The sequence below is a fragment of the Cucurbita pepo genome, chromosome LG06, assembly GCF_002806865.2.
Source record: "Cucurbita pepo subsp. pepo cultivar mu-cu-16 chromosome LG06, ASM280686v2, whole genome shotgun sequence".
Classification (NCBI taxonomy): Eukaryota; Viridiplantae; Streptophyta; class Magnoliopsida; order Cucurbitales; family Cucurbitaceae; genus Cucurbita; species Cucurbita pepo.
This window is the reverse complement of record NC_036643.1, coordinates 10,213,712-10,238,514: the sequence shown is the minus strand read 5'-3', so window position 1 is coordinate 10,238,514 and position 24,803 is coordinate 10,213,712. Positions and strand designations below refer to the sequence as shown.

The 24,803-nt window shown below is 38.6% G+C and overlaps 2 protein-coding genes across 3 annotated transcripts; one reads left to right on the top strand and one right to left on the bottom strand.

Annotated features, from left to right (window-relative positions):
* Window positions 1-7,103: 7,103 nt before the first annotated feature.
* LOC111797539 (agamous-like MADS-box protein AGL12) lies at window positions 7,104-13,645 on the top strand. Its single transcript, XM_023680573.1, has 7 exons — window positions 7,104-7,451; window positions 8,814-8,898; window positions 10,275-10,333; window positions 10,616-10,721; window positions 10,819-10,860; window positions 13,151-13,192; window positions 13,270-13,645. Exons 1-7 carry the CDS (start codon window positions 7,270-7,272, stop codon window positions 13,372-13,374), a joined length of 621 nt encoding a protein of 206 aa, XP_023536341.1. The 5' UTR covers window positions 7,104-7,269; the 3' UTR covers window positions 13,375-13,645.
* A 4,695-nt stretch (window positions 13,646-18,340) lies between these two features.
* Window positions 18,341-20,975, bottom strand: LOC111796755 (putative UPF0481 protein At3g02645). 2 transcript variants are annotated; one of them, XM_023679507.1, is made up of 3 exons: window positions 20,595-20,975; window positions 19,811-20,551; window positions 18,341-18,955 (listed from the first exon to the last, which is right to left on the bottom strand). In XM_023679507.1, exons 1-3 carry the CDS (start codon window positions 20,939-20,941, stop codon window positions 18,454-18,456), a joined length of 1,590 nt encoding a protein of 529 aa, XP_023535275.1. In that variant the 5' UTR covers window positions 20,942-20,975; the 3' UTR covers window positions 18,341-18,453. The 2 variants fall into 2 exon arrangements, with proteins under 2 accessions (XP_023535275.1, XP_023535276.1); XM_023679508.1 differs by having other exon boundaries at window positions 18,341-18,826.
* Window positions 20,976-24,803: the final 3,828 nt, after the last annotated feature.

The window sequence follows — 24,803 nt, the reverse complement described above, 5'->3', positions numbered from 1 at the left end:
ATGCTTTAACAAGATGTCTTGAAACATAGAAAAACAATGTGGCATGACAAGGGAGGTGAAATGGATGTATCCACGTATACTAGTAAATTACTTCAAATGAAAACGATCAAGTAGGCTTGGTAGACAGTAAGATTCTATACGTTTTATGGACATTGAGAGTGGTAGATGAAGGTAAATTTCAACCCTACGAAGCACATAATTATGAAATCATAGCATTGGTATGAACCAGGAAAAGAAAGATTTAGGCTTGCCAAAGAGAAATTTTATAAGCTAATACCATGAAAGTTCAATCATTTTATACTTGAATTAATTTGTAATTTTCGTGCTTGCTTTTAATAGAAATTAATTTTTAGAAGTAATAAATGTTAGGATCGCTCAACAATGCATACACTCGATCAAGATGAACCCAAAGAACCGAAGAGAGAAAATTGAAGGAGTAATATTAGCTAAAAACTTATTGATAACTTAGGTACGTAACAAGAGAGAATACAGAGAATGAAGTATATTTTAAAAGCAATTGTCTGGTTTGAGTTTATTAAACAGTTTTAACAACCTACTAAATATAATCTACCATATATATCTCAACCGGATGTCAACCGTATATCTAGAAGATATTTTATTATAAATAGGCATTAGGCTCCATATCCCAACCACGTAGGAGAATGATCCCATCAAGAATTTCATTATCAACCGTGCACCATGCCAATTANTATAGGCTTATAGATTATGTAGACTAACCTATGATGTTGGCTCATAATATTTTCATGGTCTTGCAGCGAACGCTTTGTTATTGTCATATATGCCTTATTAAAGATAATGTTATTTTATTATGCTATGATTTACTATGCTCGAGTGTGAGCACTACATAATGTAGTAAGATTTACACTGTGATTGTGGAGATCTATATTCTCACGAAAGAAGGTTAGTATGCTACTGAACACTAGTATACGCATGAGAATGACTTTGCTAAGGAAGGTTAGATGCTTTAACAAGATGTCTTGAAACATAGAAAAACAATGTGGCATGACAAGGGAGGTGAAATGGATGTATCCACGTATACTAGTAAATTACTTCAAATGAAAACGATCAAGTAGGCTTGGTAGACAGTAAGATTCTATACGTTTTATGGACATTGAGAGTGGTAGATGAAGGTAAATTTCAACCCTACGAAGCACATAATTATGAAATCATAGCATTGGTATGAACCAGGAAAAGAAAGATTTAGGCTTGCCAAAGAGAAATTTTATAAGCTAATACCATGAAAGTTCAATCATTTTATACTTGAATTAATTTGTAATTTTCGTGCTTGCTTTTAATAGAAATTAATTTTTAGAAGTAATAAATGTTAGGATCGCTCAACAATGCATACACTCGATCAAGATGAACCCAAAGAACCGAAGAGAGAAAATTGAAGGAGTAATATTAGCTAAAAACTTATTGATAACTTAGGTACGTAACAAGAGAGAATACAGAGAATGAAGTATATTTTAAAAGCAATTGTCTGGTTTGAGTTTATTAAACAGTTTTAACAACCTACTAAATATAATCTACCATATATATCTCAACCGGATGTCAACCGTATATCTAGAAGATATTTTATTATAAATAGGCATTAGGCTCCATATCCCAACCACGTAGGAGAATGATCCCATCAAGAATTTCATTATCAACCGTGCACCATGCCAATTAAGGCTTTGCACAACCTCAATGTTCCAACATCAACACATTTTGTCAACATGTTTGCTAGATTCTTTGCACACTCTATCTTCTCCAAATACACCACCATGTTCCACTAACCTCCAAGTGAAATGGTCTCCCATGCTGCCTTTGCGAANTATGCTATGATTTACTATGCTCGAGTGTGAGCACTACATAATGTAGTAAGATTTACACTGTGATTGTGGAGATCTATATTCTCACGAAAGAAGGTTAGTATGCTACTGAACACTAGTATACGCATGAGAATGACTTTGCTAAGGAAGGTTAGATGCTTTAACAAGATGTCTTGAAACATAGAAAAACAATGTGGCATGACAAGGGAGGTGAAATGGATGTATCCACGTATACTAGTAAATTACTTCAAATGAAAACGATCAAGTAGGCTTGGTAGACAGTAAGATTCTATACGTTTTATGGACATTGAGAGTGGTAGATGAAGGTAAATTTCAACCCTACGAAGCACATAATTATGAAATCATAGCATTGGTATGAACCAGGAAAAGAAAGATTTAGGCTTGCCAAAGAGAAATTTTATAAGCTAATACCATGAAAGTTCAATCATTTTATACTTGAATTAATTTGTAATTTTCGTGCTTGCTTTTAATAGAAATTAATTTTTAGAAGTAATAAATGTTAGGATCGCTCAACAATGCATACACTCGATCAAGATGAACCCAAAGAACCGAAGAGAGAAAATTGAAGGAGTAATATTAGCTAAAAACTTATTGATAACTTAGGTACGTAACAAGAGAGAATACAGAGAATGAAGTATATTTTAAAAGCAATTGTCTGGTTTGAGTTTATTAAACAGTTTTAACAACCTACTAAATATAATCTACCATATATATCTCAACCGGATGTCAACCGTATATCTAGAAGATATTTTATTATAAATAGGCATTAGGCTCCATATCCCAACCACGTAGGAGAATGATCCCATCAAGAATTTCATTATCAACCGTGCACCATGCCAATTAAGGCTTTGCACAACCTCAATGTTCCAACATCAACACATTTTGTCAACATGTTTGCTAGATTCTTTGCACACTCTATCTTCTCCAAATACACCACCATGTTCCACTAACCTCCAAGTGAAATGGTCTCCCATGCTGCCTTTGCGAATTCTTCTCTACCAACTTGAGAAGAACGTCCTACAAGACTGCTTAGTAGATGATGGCAAGAGCCCTCTTGTTCCTTACGCTCCTCAACATCACCATGCTCGATGGCATCCCACACGCCTTATGCCTGTAAGTTGACNAAGGTTAGTATGCTACTGAACACTAGTATACGCATGAGAATGACTTTGCTAAGGAAGGTTAGATGCTTTAACAAGATGTCTTGAAACATAGAAAAACAATGTGGCATGACAAGGGAGGTGAAATGGATGTATCCACGTATACTAGTAAATTACTTCAAATGAAAACGATCAAGTAGGCTTGGTAGACAGTAAGATTCTATACGTTTTATGGACATTGAGAGTGGTAGATGAAGGTAAATTTCAACCCTACGAAGCACATAATTATGAAATCATAGCATTGGTATGAACCAGGAAAAGAAAGATTTAGGCTTGCCAAAGAGAAATTTTATAAGCTAATACCATGAAAGTTCAATCATTTTATACTTGAATTAATTTGTAATTTTCGTGCTTGCTTTTAATAGAAATTAATTTTTAGAAGTAATAAATGTTAGGATCGCTCAACAATGCATACACTCGATCAAGATGAACCCAAAGAACCGAAGAGAGAAAATTGAAGGAGTAATATTAGCTAAAAACTTATTGATAACTTAGGTACGTAACAAGAGAGAATACAGAGAATGAAGTATATTTTAAAAGCAATTGTCTGGTTTGAGTTTATTAAACAGTTTTAACAACCTACTAAATATAATCTACCATATATATCTCAACCGGATGTCAACCGTATATCTAGAAGATATTTTATTATAAATAGGCATTAGGCTCCATATCCCAACCACGTAGGAGAATGATCCCATCAAGAATTTCATTATCAACCGTGCACCATGCCAATTAAGGCTTTGCACAACCTCAATGTTCCAACATCAACACATTTTGTCAACATGTTTGCTAGATTCTTTGCACACTCTATCTTCTCCAAATACACCACCATGTTCCACTAACCTCCAAGTGAAATGGTCTCCCATGCTGCCTTTGCGAATTCTTCTCTACCAACTTGAGAAGAACGTCCTACAAGACTGCTTAGTAGATGATGGCAAGAGCCCTCTTGTTCCTTACGCTCCTCAACATCACCATGCTCGATGGCATCCCACACGCCTTATGCCTGTAAGTTGACACACATCTTTATCAACCATGCTGCATAGTTATTTTTTGTGAATAACAAGTACTATAANGCACATAATTATGAAATCATAGCATTGGTATGAACCAGGAAAAGAAAGATTTAGGCTTGCCAAAGAGAAATTTTATAAGCTAATACCATGAAAGTTCAATCATTTTATACTTGAATTAATTTGTAATTTTCGTGCTTGCTTTTAATAGAAATTAATTTTTAGAAGTAATAAATGTTAGGATCGCTCAACAATGCATACACTCGATCAAGATGAACCCAAAGAACCGAAGAGAGAAAATTGAAGGAGTAATATTAGCTAAAAACTTATTGATAACTTAGGTACGTAACAAGAGAGAATACAGAGAATGAAGTATATTTTAAAAGCAATTGTCTGGTTTGAGTTTATTAAACAGTTTTAACAACCTACTAAATATAATCTACCATATATATCTCAACCGGATGTCAACCGTATATCTAGAAGATATTTTATTATAAATAGGCATTAGGCTCCATATCCCAACCACGTAGGAGAATGATCCCATCAAGAATTTCATTATCAACCGTGCACCATGCCAATTAAGGCTTTGCACAACCTCAATGTTCCAACATCAACACATTTTGTCAACATGTTTGCTAGATTCTTTGCACACTCTATCTTCTCCAAATACACCACCATGTTCCACTAACCTCCAAGTGAAATGGTCTCCCATGCTGCCTTTGCGAATTCTTCTCTACCAACTTGAGAAGAACGTCCTACAAGACTGCTTAGTAGATGATGGCAAGAGCCCTCTTGTTCCTTACGCTCCTCAACATCACCATGCTCGATGGCATCCCACACGCCTTATGCCTGTAAGTTGACACACATCTTTATCAACCATGCTGCATAGTTATTTTTTGTGAATAACAAGTACTATAACATTACACTCCCCTCCTTTCCGCTCTTTATCATCGTCATATCTCCTCCAACGACTTTCTGTGATGACGACACTTATTTCGACATCCTAACTCTGATACCAAATATTTCAATCATGACCATATCCAACACTATTTNAAATGTTAGGATCGCTCAACAATGCATACACTCGATCAAGATGAACCCAAAGAACCGAAGAGAGAAAATTGAAGGAGTAATATTAGCTAAAAACTTATTGATAACTTAGGTACGTAACAAGAGAGAATACAGAGAATGAAGTATATTTTAAAAGCAATTGTCTGGTTTGAGTTTATTAAACAGTTTTAACAACCTACTAAATATAATCTACCATATATATCTCAACCGGATGTCAACCGTATATCTAGAAGATATTTTATTATAAATAGGCATTAGGCTCCATATCCCAACCACGTAGGAGAATGATCCCATCAAGAATTTCATTATCAACCGTGCACCATGCCAATTAAGGCTTTGCACAACCTCAATGTTCCAACATCAACACATTTTGTCAACATGTTTGCTAGATTCTTTGCACACTCTATCTTCTCCAAATACACCACCATGTTCCACTAACCTCCAAGTGAAATGGTCTCCCATGCTGCCTTTGCGAATTCTTCTCTACCAACTTGAGAAGAACGTCCTACAAGACTGCTTAGTAGATGATGGCAAGAGCCCTCTTGTTCCTTACGCTCCTCAACATCACCATGCTCGATGGCATCCCACACGCCTTATGCCTGTAAGTTGACACACATCTTTATCAACCATGCTGCATAGTTATTTTTTGTGAATAACAAGTACTATAACATTACACTCCCCTCCTTTCCGCTCTTTATCATCGTCATATCTCCTCCAACGACTTTCTGTGATGACGACACTTATTTCGACATCCTAACTCTGATACCAAATATTTCAATCATGACCATATCCAACACTATTTTCGACAAACCCTAAACTAAGTAGGGTAATCTTAGGTTAAGTCTCTATTTTGTTTTGTAATCTTCCTATTCCATACTTCTTATTTGTGATGTAACACTCTTAAATAAACAAAACTATAAACAAAAATTATAAACTTTATATCTTTATAAATTTAATCTATCACAAGAAATTAAAAATTTTAATTTGAAAAACTTTATATCTTTACATTAAAATATTTATAAATATAAACTTTATATCCTTGTGCCTGTGAATTGATACGCATCTTTATCAACCATGCTGCTTAGTTATTTTTAGTGAGTAACAGGTACTATAGCGTTACACTCCCCTCCTTTCCACTCTTTATCATCGTCATATCTTCTCCAACGACTTTCTGTGGTGACAACATTTATTACAACATCCAAACTCTGATACCAAATACTTCAATCGTGGGCCATATCCAACACTATTGTCGACAAACCCTAAACTAAGTAGGGTAATCTTAGGTTAAGTCTATTTTGTTTTGTAATCTAGTTCTTATCTGTGATCTAACACTCTTAATTGGAAAAAGTAGGGTAAGAGTCATCATGTCCTTACGCTCTTCAACATCACCATGCTTGATGGCATCCCACACGCCTTATGCCTGTAAGTTGACACATCTTTATCAACTATGTTGCATAGTTATTTTTCATGGGTAACAGGTACTATAGCGTTACACTCCCTTCCTTTCCGCTCTTTATCATCATCATATCCCTCCGACGACTTTCTGTGGTGACGACATTTGTTTCGACATCCTAACTCTAATACCAAATACTTCAATCGTGGGCCATATCCAACACTATTGTCGACAAACCCTAAACTAAGTAGGGTAATCTTAGGTCAAGTCTCAATTTTGTTTTGTAATCTAGTTCTTATTTGTGATGCAACACTCTTAATTTGAGAAAGTAGGCTTTTCCAAGACAATAACAATGAACAATGGGAGAATCAAATGTTGGGAAGATGGGATTGGTCAATAAATAAAAAAAGGAATTTCACTCATTGGGCTTATAGTGGGAGAGAGAGAGAGAGAGAGAAAGAAGAAAAAACAATGGAAAAGAAAGTTGGTGACTTTAGAGATTCAAAGATGAGAGTTATAATAAAATAAAAGAAAAAGAAACCATAGTGATGGATAAAGGTAAACTTAGTAAATTAAATTACCGACCAAATTATATTCTTTGAGACATTAAAAACAATGAAAGAAGTTATATAAAGGGTTTTGAATCCCATTAGATTGGTTTAAGGGTTTGTGAGTTTGAGAGGTTAAGAGAAGTAGAGATATTGCATTGACCGGAAGCTAGTTCAAACTAGTGGAAGGTTGGGTGCAGAGCAGCTGCTGCAGAGTTCAAGAAATTGGTTGAAATGGCTCGTGGGAAGGTTCAATTGAAGAGGATTGAGAACCCTGTGCACAGGCAAGTGACGTTCTGTAAGCGCCGAGCTGGGCTGCTTAAGAAGGCTAAGGAGCTGTCTGTGTTGTGCGATGCTGAAATTGGAGTCTTCATTTTCTCCGCCCATGGAAAGCTCTATGAACTCGCCACTAAAGGGTATTGCTTTTTCTTATTATCTTGTTCATCTTTGTTTTTTTAGCTCCAAATGTGTTAAAAAGCTAGGACGTTTGGTGGAGAGTATAATGTTTCGGTCAGTTAAGCTATGTTCAAGTTGATTTTTTTTTTTCTTTTATAAAAGTTCAAGCCCACCGAGAGCAGATAGAATGTTTCGTTCTCCTCTGCAACCGATATGGAATCTCATAATCCACCTTCCTTCGGGGGCCACCGTTCTTGCTATGATACCATTTGTAATAGCCGAAGCCCACTGCTAACAGATATGGTTCTATTTGGATTTTTTCTTTTGGGTTTCCCCTTACCGTTTTTAAAACGCGTCTGCTAGGGAGAGATTTCTACAACCTTATAAAAAATACTTGATCTCCTCCCCAACCGATGAGGGATCTCACAATCCACCCTCCTTCGAGGTCCAGCGTCCTCGCTTGCATTCGTTCCCTTCTCCAATCGACGTGGGACCCCTCCAATTCACCTCCTTTCGGGGCCCAACGTTCTTACTAGCACACCGCCTCGTTTCCATCCCCTTTCAGGGCTCAGCCTCCTCGCTGACATATCGCCCCGTGTTTGGCTCTAATACCATTTGTAACAAGATAAGTCCACCGCTATCAGATATTATCTTCTTTGGGTTTTCCCTTTCGAGTTTCCCCTTACGCTTTTTAAAACACGTCTGATAGGGACAGGTTTCCACACCCTTCTAAAAAATACTTGTTCTCCTCTCAACGGACATGGAATCTCACAATTTCTATATTTTGTTTTTTTGTTTAATTCAACTCATATTAGGATTGGTTTCGAATTTCTAACCTTTTCGTCAAGAGCATAATACTTGGACCAAGTAAACCTCTATCTTTTGAGTAAGAGTGAATACAGGTTGGGTTGAGAGAATCTTTTAAACCAACCCGAAATTTCGAGTTAGTTGGGTTGGTGTCCCGAGCAACTCGAATATAGCTCACAACCTAACTCAACGCACCTAGATTAGATTGGGTTGTAAATTATTTTACATTAATGACTAAAATCTCATAAAATTCAAATATTAAATATTCATAAGTCACAAAGCATCACTATCATCGATTACAAACTTCAAATATTCTTAATTTTCATAACAATCTTAAAAGTAGAGTATGATAGAGTACGATTGTAATCTTATTTTTCACGTCGTAACGGAAAAAATGTTAACTCAGCTAACCAACCTGAATGTTTTCTATTTTCTTATTATTCAATTCAATTTAAACTGAACAATCTAACACAACCCAACTTTAAACGATCCAGATTGATGGAGTTACAGATCATATAAACACTTCTAGTTTTAAATATTGGTTTGATCTCCCTTATTTAAATGTGGGAGTACAGAACCATGCAAGGGCTTATTGAAAGGTACATGAACCACACCAATGGGAGTCAGCCACCAGAGCCACCCATAGACAACCAAACCCTGGTACTCTCTTTTTCTTTCTCTTAATTTTTTTATTTATTTTATTTTTAGATGTGACAAAAGCTGATTAAACAACTAAATAATCTCCGTGATTAAACAACTAAATAATTCCGGTTTTTTCTCTCGCTCTTAACTGGGGTAGAGATGAGAGTAGGGAATATAATCTCGTCTCCGATTCCATTTATGAAAAAAAATGTTTTCTACTCTCTCCCATCGTTCGTCTAAACGAGGAATCCCTTCCCCGTTCGGACGAGTCCTTGCAAGACAGGTTAAGGGCAGGTTCTTACCGATAAAATCGACATCTCTATTTATGATTTAGTAATGATGACTATCTTTTAGATACATTATTTTATTTCATGAATTGAGAAGTGTGGTAGAAAGCACTACACAGCTAAAGAAATTATAAATAAAAAGCTGAAACTTTTTCTTTCTTTTACACAAAGTTATCAAAAGGGATCCTTGATTATTTAACAAATGACTTGGTTAATTAGGTCTCCATTATAGTTGTTAGGGTTAGAGTGTAAAGTCATGTATGATACAAAATAGAAGATATTTCATTTTAATCATATAAACATTTTAAATAGAAAACACCCAACTTAGCTCTAAGGCGTTCAAGTAGCTTCTAATCGAAAACTCTTTCCAAGTTCAACCAAACAATACGAAAAGAGAGGCCTTGGAACCCGATGATGAGCCATATGTGGCAACCAAAGGTGAACATGCATAAGAGAGAATGTTGCATGAGAGAGATCGAGGACTAATCAAGAGAGAGACGAATTGCATTTAACGAAAACATGAGGAGAGTGACGCTATGCACGACAACCTAACATTAGAGGAGGGTTGAGCTGGGACAGATCAAGGGTATTGGGTGAAAGAGTCAACTGAGAAAGAAACCTAAGCAAGAGGAGTCTGACAATGAGAGCGAGACTGAGAGAAGTTGAGATGGATGAGTAGAGATGTCTATCTAACTTGGGTTTAAATAGAAAATGGATGAAAGAGTCGAAGAGAGATTTTTCTCCATTAGTAAATGGGAACGAGGGACGGGATTATATTCTCCACCCTAACCTCACTCCAATTCCTGTCCCACCCTACCCCACTTTTATATATAATATTTAAAGATAAAGATTTAGATATAGATATTTTACAAAAAGCAAGTTTTGATTCTAGAAAGAGCAAACTGTATTAGTCTCGAGAGTAATTGTGCCCGAACACATAGTTCACGTACAATTTCAAAATTGCTCAACCCTTTTTCCTGTATTTGTGTCCTATATAACCGATATATGACTCAACTCGTAAAATTTTATGGATATAATACTATTATATCATGGTTAATATTATTATGTCTTGATTAAAGTTATTTACATAAATGCATGGCTATCTAGGAAGTAAAGGAGGAGGTCAACAGGCTGAAACAAGAAATTGAAGTCCTAAAGGGTCTCAGGTATAAAGATTTCTTATTCGAATAGTTCAATTAATAGATCTTTTGATCGATGTTATGATATCATAAATACTTAATCTTCATTCAGGTTGATAAGACAAAACATATCCATCATAGTTTAATTAATGGTTCCATGCATATCCTAGGTTTTAAGAAAAAAAACATGTTTGCATGTTTGTGTCATGTCATGTTTTAACTTCTGTCGATATTCATAGTTCTTAAGTTGTGTACATCGATAGCATTGATTATGAAAAAACACTATCGAATGTGTATATATATATGTAGGAATGCTTTAGGAGGAGGAGGAGTGGAAGGAATAAGGACATTGGATGAGCTTGATATGCTTGAGAAGCAACTTGAGATTTGGATATGTCAAGTGCGTTCTACAAAGGTATGCTTTCAAAACAAACCAAACCAAAAAGTCTCTATCTTTTGGTCACTTTGATGTGTTCTTTAGGCATTGAAATTAATTGACCTTTGTGATGCAGATGAAGTTCATGTGTGAAGAGATTGATGCATTGAGGAACCAGGTTCAATTTTTTTTTTTTTTTTNTTTTTTTTTTTTTTTTTTTTTTTTTTTTTTTTTTTTTGGCTTAATTTGTGTTATTTAGTTGATTAGGAATCAAATTGGGAAATAAAAAATGGGTTTGAGAAGAAAATGAACATTAATGGCCATCGTCGACCATGAATGTTCACCGACGATGACCGTTAACCACCACCCACTACTGGAGACTAACGACTAAGGGCTCGGGATTGGAAATTTATGATAGGCAACTGATGACTAGTAGTAAGTGATTGAGCACAGTGGCTTGTGATCGGGCCAGGAGTCTATTAACCCGTGACCACTTTGGTGACTAGTGGTCAATGACTAAAATCGAGACTAGGGATAGGCAATCAACTGTTGAGGATTGTTGGGAGAGGAGTTCCACATCGGCCAATTAAGGGATTGATTATGAGTTTATAAGTAAGGAATACATGTCCATTGGTATGAGACCTTTTAGGAAAACTAAAAATAAAGTCATGAGAACTTATGCTTAAAGTGCGCAATATCATACTATTATGGAGGTTCGTGGTTCCTAACATGATATTAGAGTCATGCTCTTAACTTAGCCATGTCAATAGAATCCTCAAATGTCGAACAAAAGAAGTTGTGAGCCTCGAAGGTGTAGTCAAAAGTGATTAAAGTGTCAAACAAATGGTGTATTATGTTCGAGGGCTTCAGAGGAGGAGTCGAGCTTCGATCAAGGAGAGGATGTCTGAGGGATCCATAGGCCTGAGGTAAGGCTCTATGGTGTATTTTGTTCGAGGGGGAGGATTATTGGGAGAGGAGTCCCACATTGGCTAATGAAGGGGTTGATCATGGGTTCTTAAATAAGAATACTCTCCATTAGATAATACCATGAGAACTTATGCTCAAAGTAGATAATATAATACCATTGTAGAGGTTCGTGGTTCCTAACATCAATAACCACCACCCAAGGATCTATTAACTAGTGACCAGTTGTTGGTTTTGGTCATCACCCTCAAACGATCACCACTGTCACTAGAGTGGTCATTGATTACGTGTCATTGTTCTCGATCACAAGTAATTGATTGTTGATCCCAAGTCCTCAGTCCAAATCATTGGAGTGGCAAATAGTCAGTAATCTAGTCGTTATCGATCATTCGTTGTTAATCCTCGGTCCTAGTTATTTGTCACTAGTCTCTTATCCATGGTCCTAATTGTTGGCCATTGGTTGTTGATTCAAGTCGTAGGTAAAAAATTCTCGATATTCGTCAACAATAATTGGTAGTTGGTGGCAAGACAAAGGAATGTGGACCAACGATTAGCAACGACCACCCCCTTTGGGGTCCAGCGTCCTTGTTGGCACACCGCCTCGTGTGGACCCCCTTGGGGGCTCAGCGTCCTTGCTGGTAAATCGTCCGGTGTATGGCTCTAATACCATTTGTAGCGGCCCAAGCCTACCGCTAGCAGATATTGTCCTCTTTGGGCTTTCACTTTTGGACTTCCCCTCAAGGTTTTTAAAATGCGTCTGCTAGAGAGAAGTTTCCACACTCTTATAAAGAATACTTCGTTCTCCTCCCCAACCAACGTGCTCGCTGACAATCATTCCCTTCTCCAATCAATGTGGGACCCCCTAATCCACCCTCCCTCCTTTGATTCTTTGGGACCTAACGTCCTTGTTGGTAGACCGCCTCGTGTCCACCCTCTTCAGAGCTCAGCTCCTTGCTGGCATGTCGTCCAGTGTATGACTCTGATACCATTTGTAACGCCCCATGCCCACCGCTAGGAGATATTATCTTCTTTGGGCTTTCCCTTTTGGACTTCCCTTCTAGATTTTAAAACACCTCTGTTAAGCAGAAGTTTCCACATCTTTATAAATAATACTTTGTTCTCCTCCCAACGATGTGAGATCTCACATCGATGGAGTGATTGCTACCCACAATCCTTGGCCACAGTCGCTAGTCGTATGTCCTCAGTCTTAGTTGCTAGTTATCGATCCTTGATCTCGGTTATTAATCACTGATTCCTAAACCCAATTGCCAATGACCAAGGTTGGAGATCGAGGACCAAGACCAACGATTACTAGCAAGTGACAAAGGATTGAGACCAACGACAAACAATTAGTGACCAGGGTTCGTGATTAGTAACTAACTCTAGCAACTACTCAAATTTGAAATTATTAGTTCATTATGACATTAATAGAGTTACTTCTAGTGTTGGAACAAATTTATCAATAAACTTATGGAACAAATTTTTATTAAGAAAATGTTTACAAAAACATATATTTCCTAAAAAAATTTCTTTATGTTTTAAAGGAACTCATACTGAAAGCTGCCAACAAGTATCTTCACGATAAGGTAATCAACTCGAACATCAATAACTAAATTGTTATTTTCATAAAAGCGGTAACGTATGAACTTTAATGTATTTGCAGATGGAGGAAAACATTTGCAACACAACTAACATTGAAGCTGTGAATATTACCAACTGTCAATATCCACTAACTATACAGGATGAGTTATTTCAGCTTTGCACTTAAGTTAGCCGCTAGAAAAGCATATGTTATATGTTTTAATGTAAAGACATGAGGACATCTATGTAGCTACTTACCTGTGTGAGGTTGAGGTTGCTGTTTTACTACTTTTAGCAGACTTTAACGTTGTTTTTATGCAAATAATGACAATGCATGTACATTGCTAATTGCATTGTCGGCAATGATGATTAGTGTCATCATTATCAAGTTTGTCACTCTTTTCTTTTGTAATATTACTATCCATGCCATAGTTTTCCCAATAAATTTTTTATTTGAATGTCGTACCATTTTTAAATCGATTTAAAAGATTTTGTGAAATATGGATGACGAAAAAGCACTAATTTCGAAAGAATTAAGCCCTAATCGAGATAGGTAGTTTACTAGACTACTTATTTGAACTTTGCCCGTAGGATAGTATCGAATGTACTTAAAGACCACGTTGCAAGGAAGNCTGACAATGAGAGCGAGATTGAGAGAAGTTGAGATGGGTGAGTAGAGATGTCTATCTAACTTGAGTTTAAATGGAGAATGGATGAAAGAGTGGAAGAGAGATTTTTCTCCATTAGTAAATGGGAACGAGGGACGGTNTAGCAGACTTTAACGTTGTTTTTATGCAAATAATGACAATGCATGTACATTGCTAATTGCATTGTCGGCAATGATGATTAGTGTCATCATTATCAAGTTTGTCACTCTTTTCTTTTGTAATATTACTATCCATGCCATAGTTTTCCCAATAAATTTTTTATTTGAATGTCGTACCATTTTTAAATCGATTTAAAAGATTTTGTGAAATATGGATGACGAAAAAGCACTAATTTCGAAAGAATTAAGCCCTAATCGAGATAGGTAGTTTACTAGACTACTTATTTGAACTTTGCCCGTAGGATAGTATCGAATGTACTTAAAGACCACGTTGCAAGGAAGAAGTAGAAACGGAGTTCTTACCTTTTGGTAGACTATGGAGCAAGTTATCGTCTTCTAAAGTTGATTGAAAGTTGTTTTCTTGGTCGGAGTAAACCCAAAGGAAGTTGTTATTGGGTAGGACGATCGGGACCTTTTTAGGTCACGACTTCTTCATGAAAATTCTCCCTTGTATATCTTGTTAGATAAAACCTTTGTTTTTCCTTATTTAGATTCACACGTTTACTTTTAATTCTCCGTTTCACCATTTGACAAACACGTCGAATGGATTCGTGACAAACACGTCGAATGGATTACCGAATTCTTAGATCTCGAATGGATTACCGAATTCTTAGATCGCAATTTTCTAGGAAGTGGCACAGATTCAGATTGCAATTTTGTAGGAAGTGGCACAGATTCAGATTGCAATTTTGTAGGAAGTGGCACAGATTCATTGGCCACTCTCCACCCATTTTTAGTATAGGTTATATTTAAATAGGAAATCTGTTTAGAAGATTTGAAAACCTGATTTTGAAGAGCAGTCAAACTTTGATCAGTCAAACTTTGAGTCCTTCTCTCTCTTATTTTAAGCATTTTATCTTTCTTCCAACAAACTACTGCCGACAATTTCCTCTCAGAAAGGATTTCCCTGGCCGATTATCGAAATCCAACAAGTGGTATCCAAGTTGAAGCCATCGGTGGATATCATTGCGGAGGAGCCATCCTATCAACAATTAAGTTGAATAGCTCAAGTGGTTAGAGTGTCGACCTAACAACACACAGGTCTTAGGTTCGAGTAGAAGAAGATGCAAAGTGCGAAAATAAGCAAATCGTGGGGTCCTCCATCCCGAGCAGGCTCGCTCAATCCTCCACGCCGCTGCCAAGTGCCGGCATCTCCATCACCACCACGAAGAGGCCCCGACGTCGTGATGACGGGCGTCGAGGTGTTGTTGAACGAGTGATCAGGGAGACAACGACTGCCGTCGTTCAGTATCCGATATTGACAAGGTCCAACTATAACGAGTTGGCCTTGTTGATGCGCGTCAACCTACAGGCGCCAGGCGCAAGTGGTATCGAGCCAGAGGAAGGAGAAACAATCGAGTACCGGGAGGATCGGCTGGCGTTCGCCGCCATATTACGATCTGTGCCCGCCCCCAGAGATGCTGGCTTCTCTTTCCACCAAACGCGACTGCCGTCGTTCAGTATCCGATATTGACAAGGTCCAACTATAACGAGTTGGCCTTGTTGATGCGCGTCAACCTACAGGCGCAAGTGGTATCGAGCCAGAGGAAGGAGAAACAATCGAGTACCGGGAGGATCGGCTGGCGTTCGCCGCCATATTACGATCTGTGCCCGCCCCCAGAGATGCTGGCTTCTCTTTCCACCAAACGCACCGCACAATCGGCCTGGGAGGGAATGCAAAGGCGGTAAGAAACCGTGGAAATCTCGACGGCGCATGCACGGGAAAAAGAGGCGAATCAAAAGAAGGAGGAGTCGACTGATGACGGGCCAATCCAGTGCTCGTACTGTGGGAAGAGAGGTCACCTGAGCAAGAATTGCTGGAGCAAGCTCAAGAACGAGGAGACGGCCGAAAAGGCCCATGTGGCTCAATCCGAGGAGGATGAGCCGGCCCTTTTCATGGTGACTGCATCCCGTCGGGTCGGTGTACACCGGCGAGAGCAACGGGGTCCTCCTCCAGCCGCAAAGGCGGTAAGAAACCGTGGAAATCTCGACGGCGCATGCACGGGAAAGAGGCGGATCAAAAGAAGGAGGAGTTGACTGATGACGCGCCAATCCAGTGCTCGTACTGTGGGAAGAGAGGTCACCTGAGCAAGAATTGCTGGAGCAAGCTCAAGAACAAGAAGACGGCCGAAAAGGCCCATGTGGCTCAATCCGAGGAGGATGAGCCGGCCCTTTTCATGGTGACTGCATCAGTCCTACCTGACGTCGAACCCGTGTGGGAGCTCCCCAAATCCACAGAGGTAATCGACGACAACATAACTGCTCCGGTGAGCGTCGAACCCGTGTGGGAAGAGCTCCAACTGTGCATAACAAATGCACCGGCTGGGGAGCCAATTCGACTGAGGGAGGAGCGAGTGCTCGCTCAAATCGGCGAAAGAGGCGAGCAGCAAGAGCACCAACGATGGGTCCTCGACACGAGGGCAACAAACCATATGACCGGGGCCAAGTCTGCGTTCTCCGAGCTTGACTCAGGGATTCGCGGGACGGTGAAATTCGGCGATGGCTCCGTCGTCGAGAATTGCTGGAGCAAGCTCAAGAACAAGGAGACGGCCGAAAAGGCCCATGTGGCTCAATCCGAGGAGGATGAGCCGGCCCTTTTCATGGTGACTGCATCAGTCCTACCTGACGTCGAACCCGTGTGGGAGCTCCCCAAATCCACAGAGGTAATCGACGACAACATAACTGCTCCGGTGAGCGTCGAACCCGTGTGGGAAGAGCTCCAACTGTGCATAACAAATGCACCGGCTGGGGAGCCAATTCGACTGAGGGAGGAGCGAGTGCTCGCTCAAATCGGCGAAAGAGACGAGCAGCAAGAGCACCAACGATGGGTCCTCGACACAGGGCAACAAACCATATGACCGGGGCCAAGTCTGCGTTCTCCGAGCTTGACTCAGGGATTCGCGGGACGGTGAAATTCGGCGATGGCTCCGTCGTCGAGATCGAAGGGCACGGCACCATCCTATTCGTCGGCAAGGGAGGCAATCATCACAAGCTGACCGGCGTCTACTTCATCCCGAGACTCAAGGCTAATATTGTGAGCCTGGGTCAACTCGATAAAAATGTTGAACTTGGCTTTCTTGGGTAGCTCGATTCACGATGAGTTAGTCCTCGAATCCTTCATAAAAAAACGAGCTAATGGAATACCCAATTATAAACGAGAGGGATGGGAAGTCAGGATTCAAATTTTACCCCAAAACTTTACCCAAAAATGAATTCCTTCATGGCTTTCTTTGGTAGCTCGATTCACGATGAGTTAGTCCTCGAATCCTTCATAAAAAAACGAGCTAATGGAATACCCAATTATAAACGAGAGGGATGGGAAGTCAGGATTCAAATTTTACCCCAAAACTTTACCCAAAAATGAATTCCTTCAATGGACTTATTGGGCTTCAATGTCTTCTATGGAAATGTTACTTGGATGTGTAGAAATCGAATGAGATAGGTCTCACACGAAAAATTTGCGTATTGCCTCAGATTGGATTTTTAAAGCTTTCTTCCACCTTCTTCAGTGGTGAATCGAATTGGGTGTATAGGTTATGTTAGACGAACACGACTCTCCACAATGGTATGATATTGTCCACTTTGAGCATAAGCTCTCATGGCTTTGCTTTGGGCTTCCCCAAAAGACCTCATACCAATGGAGATAGTATTCCTCACTTATAAACCCATGATCTTCCACTAAATTAACCAACGTGGGACACTCCCAATCCCAATAATCCTCAACAGGTTATAGACTATACTTCTTAAATTTAAAAGAGATCCAGGAAAAAGAAATTATAAAATTAAACGCTTATAACTCGAGTTTGAGAGTACGCTTGATTTTGACGGCAGGGGCATTTTGGTAATTTTTATTTTCTGAATATTTTATTATGATTTTTCTAACAAATCTAAAAAATTTATAAAAGTCACCTTTTTCGTCATTTTTTGTATTTGAGTACCTTGAAATTTGAATTTTTTTTTGTCATTATTTCGTGTCTCATTTGTTATTTTCTAATACACAGTGCATAATGATTATCTACTAATTTCAGTTTCAACGAACGTAAATAAGCTACCATCTCAATCATTCGCACAAACAAGATATCTTAAAACTAAAAGTCGTAGAAAGGAAGAGGATAGAACCCACCAAACATTTAAAAAGAACATAGAAAAATTCGTAGTCACGGAACATTATATGAAAGTGTTCAAGCAGAAAAAAAAAAAAATCGCCCATGTCAAAAGAGTATCTCATAGAAAAATCACGTAGAAAGATCACACTATTTCTTGTAATGTATACAAAATCAATCGATCGGTATTATCCTAAATATTCTCAAAAGGGTATCTCGTTAACTATATAAATTACTAGACTTTATAGCAATAATAGGCAAACAACTTCAACCAAACAAAATTTCGAGAGTTGAGCTATTCATACTTTCAAACATTTAATACAAATGATAGCCATTTTCAATCCTTCGACACACCAGAAACCACATGCAAAATTCTCGAGCAACTGAACCAACCACAAAACGTGCGTACGACAACGACACCAATAAGGAAAATCACAACAACAAGAACTATCACCTTCAACATTGGATTGATATATTTCTGAATGAATCTTTTGGCTTTCACCTTCCAACATCTTTCATAATAGCTATTGATATCTTTAACGATTTGAATCTCAGCCATGTTCTTAAGCTCCAACACACTTCTCAATCCATCAAACAATTTCACTACCTCTTCTTCACTGCCTATATGGCTCTCAATAATGCTTGCTTCCTTCAATATCTTGACATCTTTGATTGTTGTTATCAACCCGCTCATCAATGCTACATAATTGCTAAAGCATGGCGGGTTTAGTTTAGTTGTTGCTTCGTATGCTACTAGATTTCCGTATACTACTTCTGAGAAGGCGTTAATGACAATCGTTGGCAACTTTAAACAAGGTTCTCTTCGTTCTTTCTCGAAGCTAGTCAAGGAATCAACCAAAATACTTAAGTCTTAATTGTATCTGTTGTAATGGAAGTGGAAGCAAGATCGATTGTACTCACACACCCACAGACAGAAATTAAACAAAGAAACAAAGATTTACGTGGTTTGAAGAGAATAAATTCTCCTACATCTACGTGTAGCAACCAATCTCAATAATCAAAGTGTTAACAACGTGTATATCTCACACTCTCACACTACAAAGTCTCTCAACAAATTTTTGTCCCAAATGTCACCCAACAAATAAAAAATGACACTCAAACTCAATGCTCTCGACTATCATAAATGGTTCAGGTATCAAAATGAGAATTTAATGATATGAACTAAATGAGAGTTAATAACTAAAACAAGTAACTAAAAAATTACACTCAAACTCAATACTCACCATCCTAAATGGTTCAGGTATCAAAATGAGAATTTAATAGTATGAACTAAACGAGAGTTCAGAACTAAAATAAATAGCTAAAAAATGACACTCAAACTCAATCAAACTCAACACCCTCGACCATCCTAGGTGATTCAGGTATCAAAATGAGAATTTAATGATATGAACTAGATGAGAGTTAATAACTAAAATAAATAACTAAAAAATGACACTCAAACTCAATATTCTCGACCATCCTAAACGGTCCAGGTATAAAAATGAGAATTTAATGATATGAACTAAAGGAGAGTTAATAACTAAAAAATGACACTTAAACTCAATCAAACTCAATACTCTCTACCGTCCTAGGTGATTCAAGTATCAAAATAAGAAATGATATGAACTAATGAGAGTTAACAATTAAAATAAACGAGAAGATTTCGCAAGTAGAAATGTATAGTAATGGGTTACCTGATGCTTTCATGAAAGTCCTCGTAGTTGCCTTCTAACTTGACTCCGACCCGTCTAAGCTGCTCGGCCGACGGGATCAATGGCGGGCTGTTCATATCCTCGCCGGTGGAAGAAGACGATGACCCAACTCTCCCAAGCAAACCAAGCAAGCTTTGGATCAAACCCACGGCTTCACTCAGCTGTTGTAAGAAGGCAATTTGAAGAACAGAGGCCAAAGCATTAAGCAACTCAACAAGGAAAGAACCACGGAAGAGTGCCATTCCAACAGGACGATCAATACTCAAACTTGTATCCATAATCAAAAGATACAAAAAGTGAAGCAAATGATGAGATTGTTCAAGAATTTGGTACAAGTCAGTGTAGCCTCTATAACGCATGAGTTGAGGGCTATCATGAGGAGGGAGCTTCTTGGGGGAAACAACCTCACAAAATTTGAAGAACAAGAGATGCAAATTGTTGCTCAAATTTTGTGGCAAAATTTTTTTGAGAACAAAAATTGGAATTTGATTCTCGAGCATAAGAATATCATTCGCTAATTCATCTTGGGTCATCACATTTGCCTCAATTAGAGAACAATACAACTTTTGTTCAACAAATAATGGAAATGGAGAAGGGAGATAAAGATCAGGACACATTGTTCTAAGCTCATCTTTTTCATGGTTGGAAATGGCTAGAAGTTGAACCAAAAACAACCCATCTATGAGCATAATCCAAGCCAATGCCTCGGCCCCAAAATCGAGANATGAGCATAATCCAAGCCAAGGCCTCGGACCCGAAATCGAGAAATTTGTCATAACAAGATCGGATTTTGATATCGAATTGCTCGAGATCAGCAGCGATTTGATGGAGTTGGGGGAGTTTGAATGATTCTATTGCGTTGATTGCGTTGTCGAGCTTGTGTAATTCCATTTGGTAGAGCTCGTTTGTGAAGTGGTGGTAAGGCCCAAGCGCAATGTGGCGAGGGAAGTAAGCTTGTGGCATGCTATTGGTGATGGAATTAGGCAGCTTAAAGATGGAGGTGGGCGTTTGTAAGGCTGTTTGGAGGGTATTTGGTTGGAGAAGTTCGGTGATATGCACAACCCAATTGGTTTCATGGGGAGTTTTGTGAAGTTCTTTGGAGTTGAAGGCCATTTTTTGGGGAAGAATGATTGCATTTAGGTTGAGATAAGAGGGAAGAGATAAGAGAGGAGAGGAAGCCATATGCCTTTACTCACTCATTAATTACTTCAACCTACTACGTGGGTATAGGCCCGGTTGAGAGATGCGTGTAGTTTTTGGTAACAACAAAGATCCAACTTTTTTCTTAAAGAAATGATAAGTGGAGAGACAATGTGTGATGTAGAAACGAAGTGTATAGTTTGGAAGGGACGAATAGAGTGCTAGTGTGAGAGTATGAATGCTTTAAATATATGTTCATTGTACCTTAGAAGTGCGAATGTGACACAAATAGCTCTATCACTCATACGTTGCCCTAGATAGATGCGTTCTCTTTCCATTTTATAAGAAATCAAAATTAGGATCGAGTAGGTTTACATGAGGACAGTTAGGGCGTAACCCTTAATCGTGAATTTGGCTAAACTGATGAGAGTCTACTTAGTATACAGGAATGCGATCTCACCCACTTAGGACTCGTGGCATATTAGAGGGTATTACTGAGGGACCTTGGATTGTGCTTAATGGGGAGTCTGCCTTGTACTATTTAAGAGCCTGAAATGATAAGTGAATAGGGAGCTTATGTCAGAATTTATTGCAACTTACTGCTAGTTGAATTAGTCAAGTTGTTGAGTTATTCATCTTTATTAGGAGTCAACTTAAATGGTGTATTTTAGTTGAGTCTTTGTAGGAGTTATGTATAGGATTTATTTCAGTTTAAATATAAGCCTTACGCTAAGTAAAACACAACACTTCATTATTTCAGTTGTCTCTGCATTGTCTTCTCTGAGTAATACTAATTTCATATTTATTCACACTTTTGAGCGTGAGATATTGTGACCGTTGGTATCAGAGCTAAGTTGGTAACCAAGGGTTTGATATTATTACTCAACTAGATAATTATAATTATTGGAAGTTATGCATGGAAGCTTATCTATAGGGACAAGATTTGTGGGATTTAATTGAAGGTGATGACACACAAATTCTAGCAGACACTCCACAGAATGCTGAATTACGCCGAAAATGGAAGATCAAATGTGGAAAAGCTTTATTTACCTTGCGAACTTTGATTAGCAAGGAATATATTGATCATGTTCGTGGTTGAAAGTCACCAAAGCAAGTGTGGAAAACATTTCAAAAGTTGTTCACTAAGAGAAAATACAGCTCGATTGCAATTTCTAGAGAACAAACTAGCTGTGGTAACTCAAGGTAATTTTTCTATTGAAGAATATTTCTTGAAAGTGAAAAATCTATGTTCTGAAATTTCAAAATTAGATGTTGAGGAGCCAGTGAGTGATGCTCGATTACGGCGTTATCTTATTCGTGGATTACGAAAAGAATTTATGCCCTTTGTTTCCTCAATACAAGGGTGGGCAAATCAGCCTAACAGTTATTGAATTGGAGAATTTGCTTCCTAATCAGGAAGCCTTGATTAAGCAAATGACTAGCAGCAACGAGCTTTCCACAAAGTCAGAAGATGCGTTGTATGTCAAAGATCGAAGGAGACAAAATTATCATTCAAAGCCTTTGTGAACGTTTGCTGAAACCACCACACCTAAATGGTGGTGAGAGTTCTCTTATTTATAATCATTTACCGAAGAGAGAAATATGGTAAATTATAAATAATATGGAAAGAACAACAAAAGGAAAGAATAATAAATGAATACAATATATTTGTCTTTAATAAAAGGGCAAATAGTAAGCCGTAATGTAGATATTTGCCTTATAATGAACGGTCAACTATCCTTAACACCCCCCCCCCCCCCCCCCCCCCNCCCCCGCAAGCTTAGCAACGGATTTGAACAAACGTGAAGCTTGGATCTGAAAAATTCAAAGAGAGGTCGATAAATATTTTTTGTGAAGATGTCAGCAACTTGGAGATGAGAAGGTACATATTATGTGTGAAGTTTGCCAGCGATAACAAGTTCTCAAAGGAAATGATAATCTAGTTCAACATGTTTGGCCCGCTTGTAAGAAACTCACAAATTCTCCCCAAAGAAAGGAGTGGGATTAAAGCTTAAAAAAATAGCACTTTTGTTGTCACATAAGAGTAAGGGCTGCTGTGAAATAGGGACCTTGATGTCATGCAAAAGATGCGTAACCCAAAGAAGTTCAGCAGCAGTTGTTGCAAGAGCACGATACTCAGATTCACAGCTGGAGCGTGAGATAGTAGGTTACTTTTTGGCACTCCAAGAAGCAAGATTATTACCAAGATAAATAGAATAGCCGGATGTAGAACGACGAGTATCGGGACAACCAGCCCAGTCAGCATCCGAATAAGCGACTAGCGTACTAGGAACAGTGGATGGACGAAAGGTAAGACCAAAGTGGAGTGTTCCTTTGACATAGCGAAGAATACGTTTGACAGCAAGAAAGTGATCTGCAGTAGGGGCATGCAAGAATTGACTGACAGAATTGACAGCATAGGCAATATCTGGACGCGTAATAGTCAAGTACTGAAGGGCGCCAACAAGAGATCTGTAGAGAGTAGGATCAGAGAAAGGAGAACCATCAGCAGTCAGGTGTTGAGAAACAACCATGGGAGTGTGAACTGGTTTGCTATCGAGCAACTGAGCACGAGTAAGAATATCTCGAGCATATTTTAACTGACTAATAAAGAGACCATCAGGAGTGGGTGAAGCTTCAAGACCAAGAAAGTAACTGAGAGAACCCAAATCTTTGGTAGCAAACTCAGAATGAAGCTTGCGAGTAAAGCTGTCAATAAGAGATGAGTTGTTGCCGGTAACAATAATGTCATCAACATAAAGAAGCAAATAGATAAGGTTAGATTGCTGATGAAAGACAAAAAGGGACGTGTCAGCGCGACTGCAAGAAAAACCAAGTGTGAGAAGAAATGAGCTAAAACGCTGAAACGAGGTGCGAGGAGCTTGCTTTAAGCCATAGAGGGCTTTCTTTAATAGACAAACATGAGTGGAAAATTGAGGATCAATATACCCAGGAGGTTGTTCTATATGAATACGTTCAATAAGAGTTCCATTGAGAAAAGCATTCTTGACATCAAGTTGTCGAAGAGACCATTTATTTGTGACTGCAATAGAAAGTACAACATGGACAGTGGTAGCTTTCACAACCGGATTAAAAGTGTCAGTGTAGTCAAGACCAGGAACCTGAGTATAACCTTTGGCAACAAGACGAGCCTTGAAACGCTCAACGGATCCATTAGGCAAATATTTAATACGAAACACCCTTTAGAGCCCACGTTGTTGGTGTTGGTAGGGCGAGGAACCAAAGTCCAAGTATCATTTTGTTGTAGCGCTCGAATTTCTTCATCCATGGCAGCAACCCAAGCAGGATTCTTAGCCGCAGATTTGAATCCTTTTGGCTCAGTGGATGCAAGAAGAGCATAAAGAAGTCCAGATGAGCCCAAAATACCAAGATTTACTGGATGACGAGTCTTGAATATACCAGCTTTGGCTCGTGTGATCATAGGATGAGAGCCCAAAGAAGAAGAATCAACAGTAGGTTCAATAGAGGTTGAATTAGAAGTCGAGGGTGGCAAAGTAGAACCTGCAAGAGAAGTATCAACCTGCACAGACTCATCCACAAGGTCAGAACAAATATCACACGAGGATGAATTGGATCGAGGANACCTGCACAGACTCATCCACAAGGTCAGAACAAATATCACACGAGGATGAATTGGATCGAGGAGTGTGCGATGATGAAGTGGTCAGGGGGGATGAATCAATATGATAAAGATGTGGTTCCAAGAAATTTGAAATAGGAAGAGAAGAACGAGGTTGGGCTTGGGAGCTAGGGATAGCAGGAAAGTGAGTTTCATCAAATTGAGCATGGCATGTGATATATAGCTTAGTGGTGG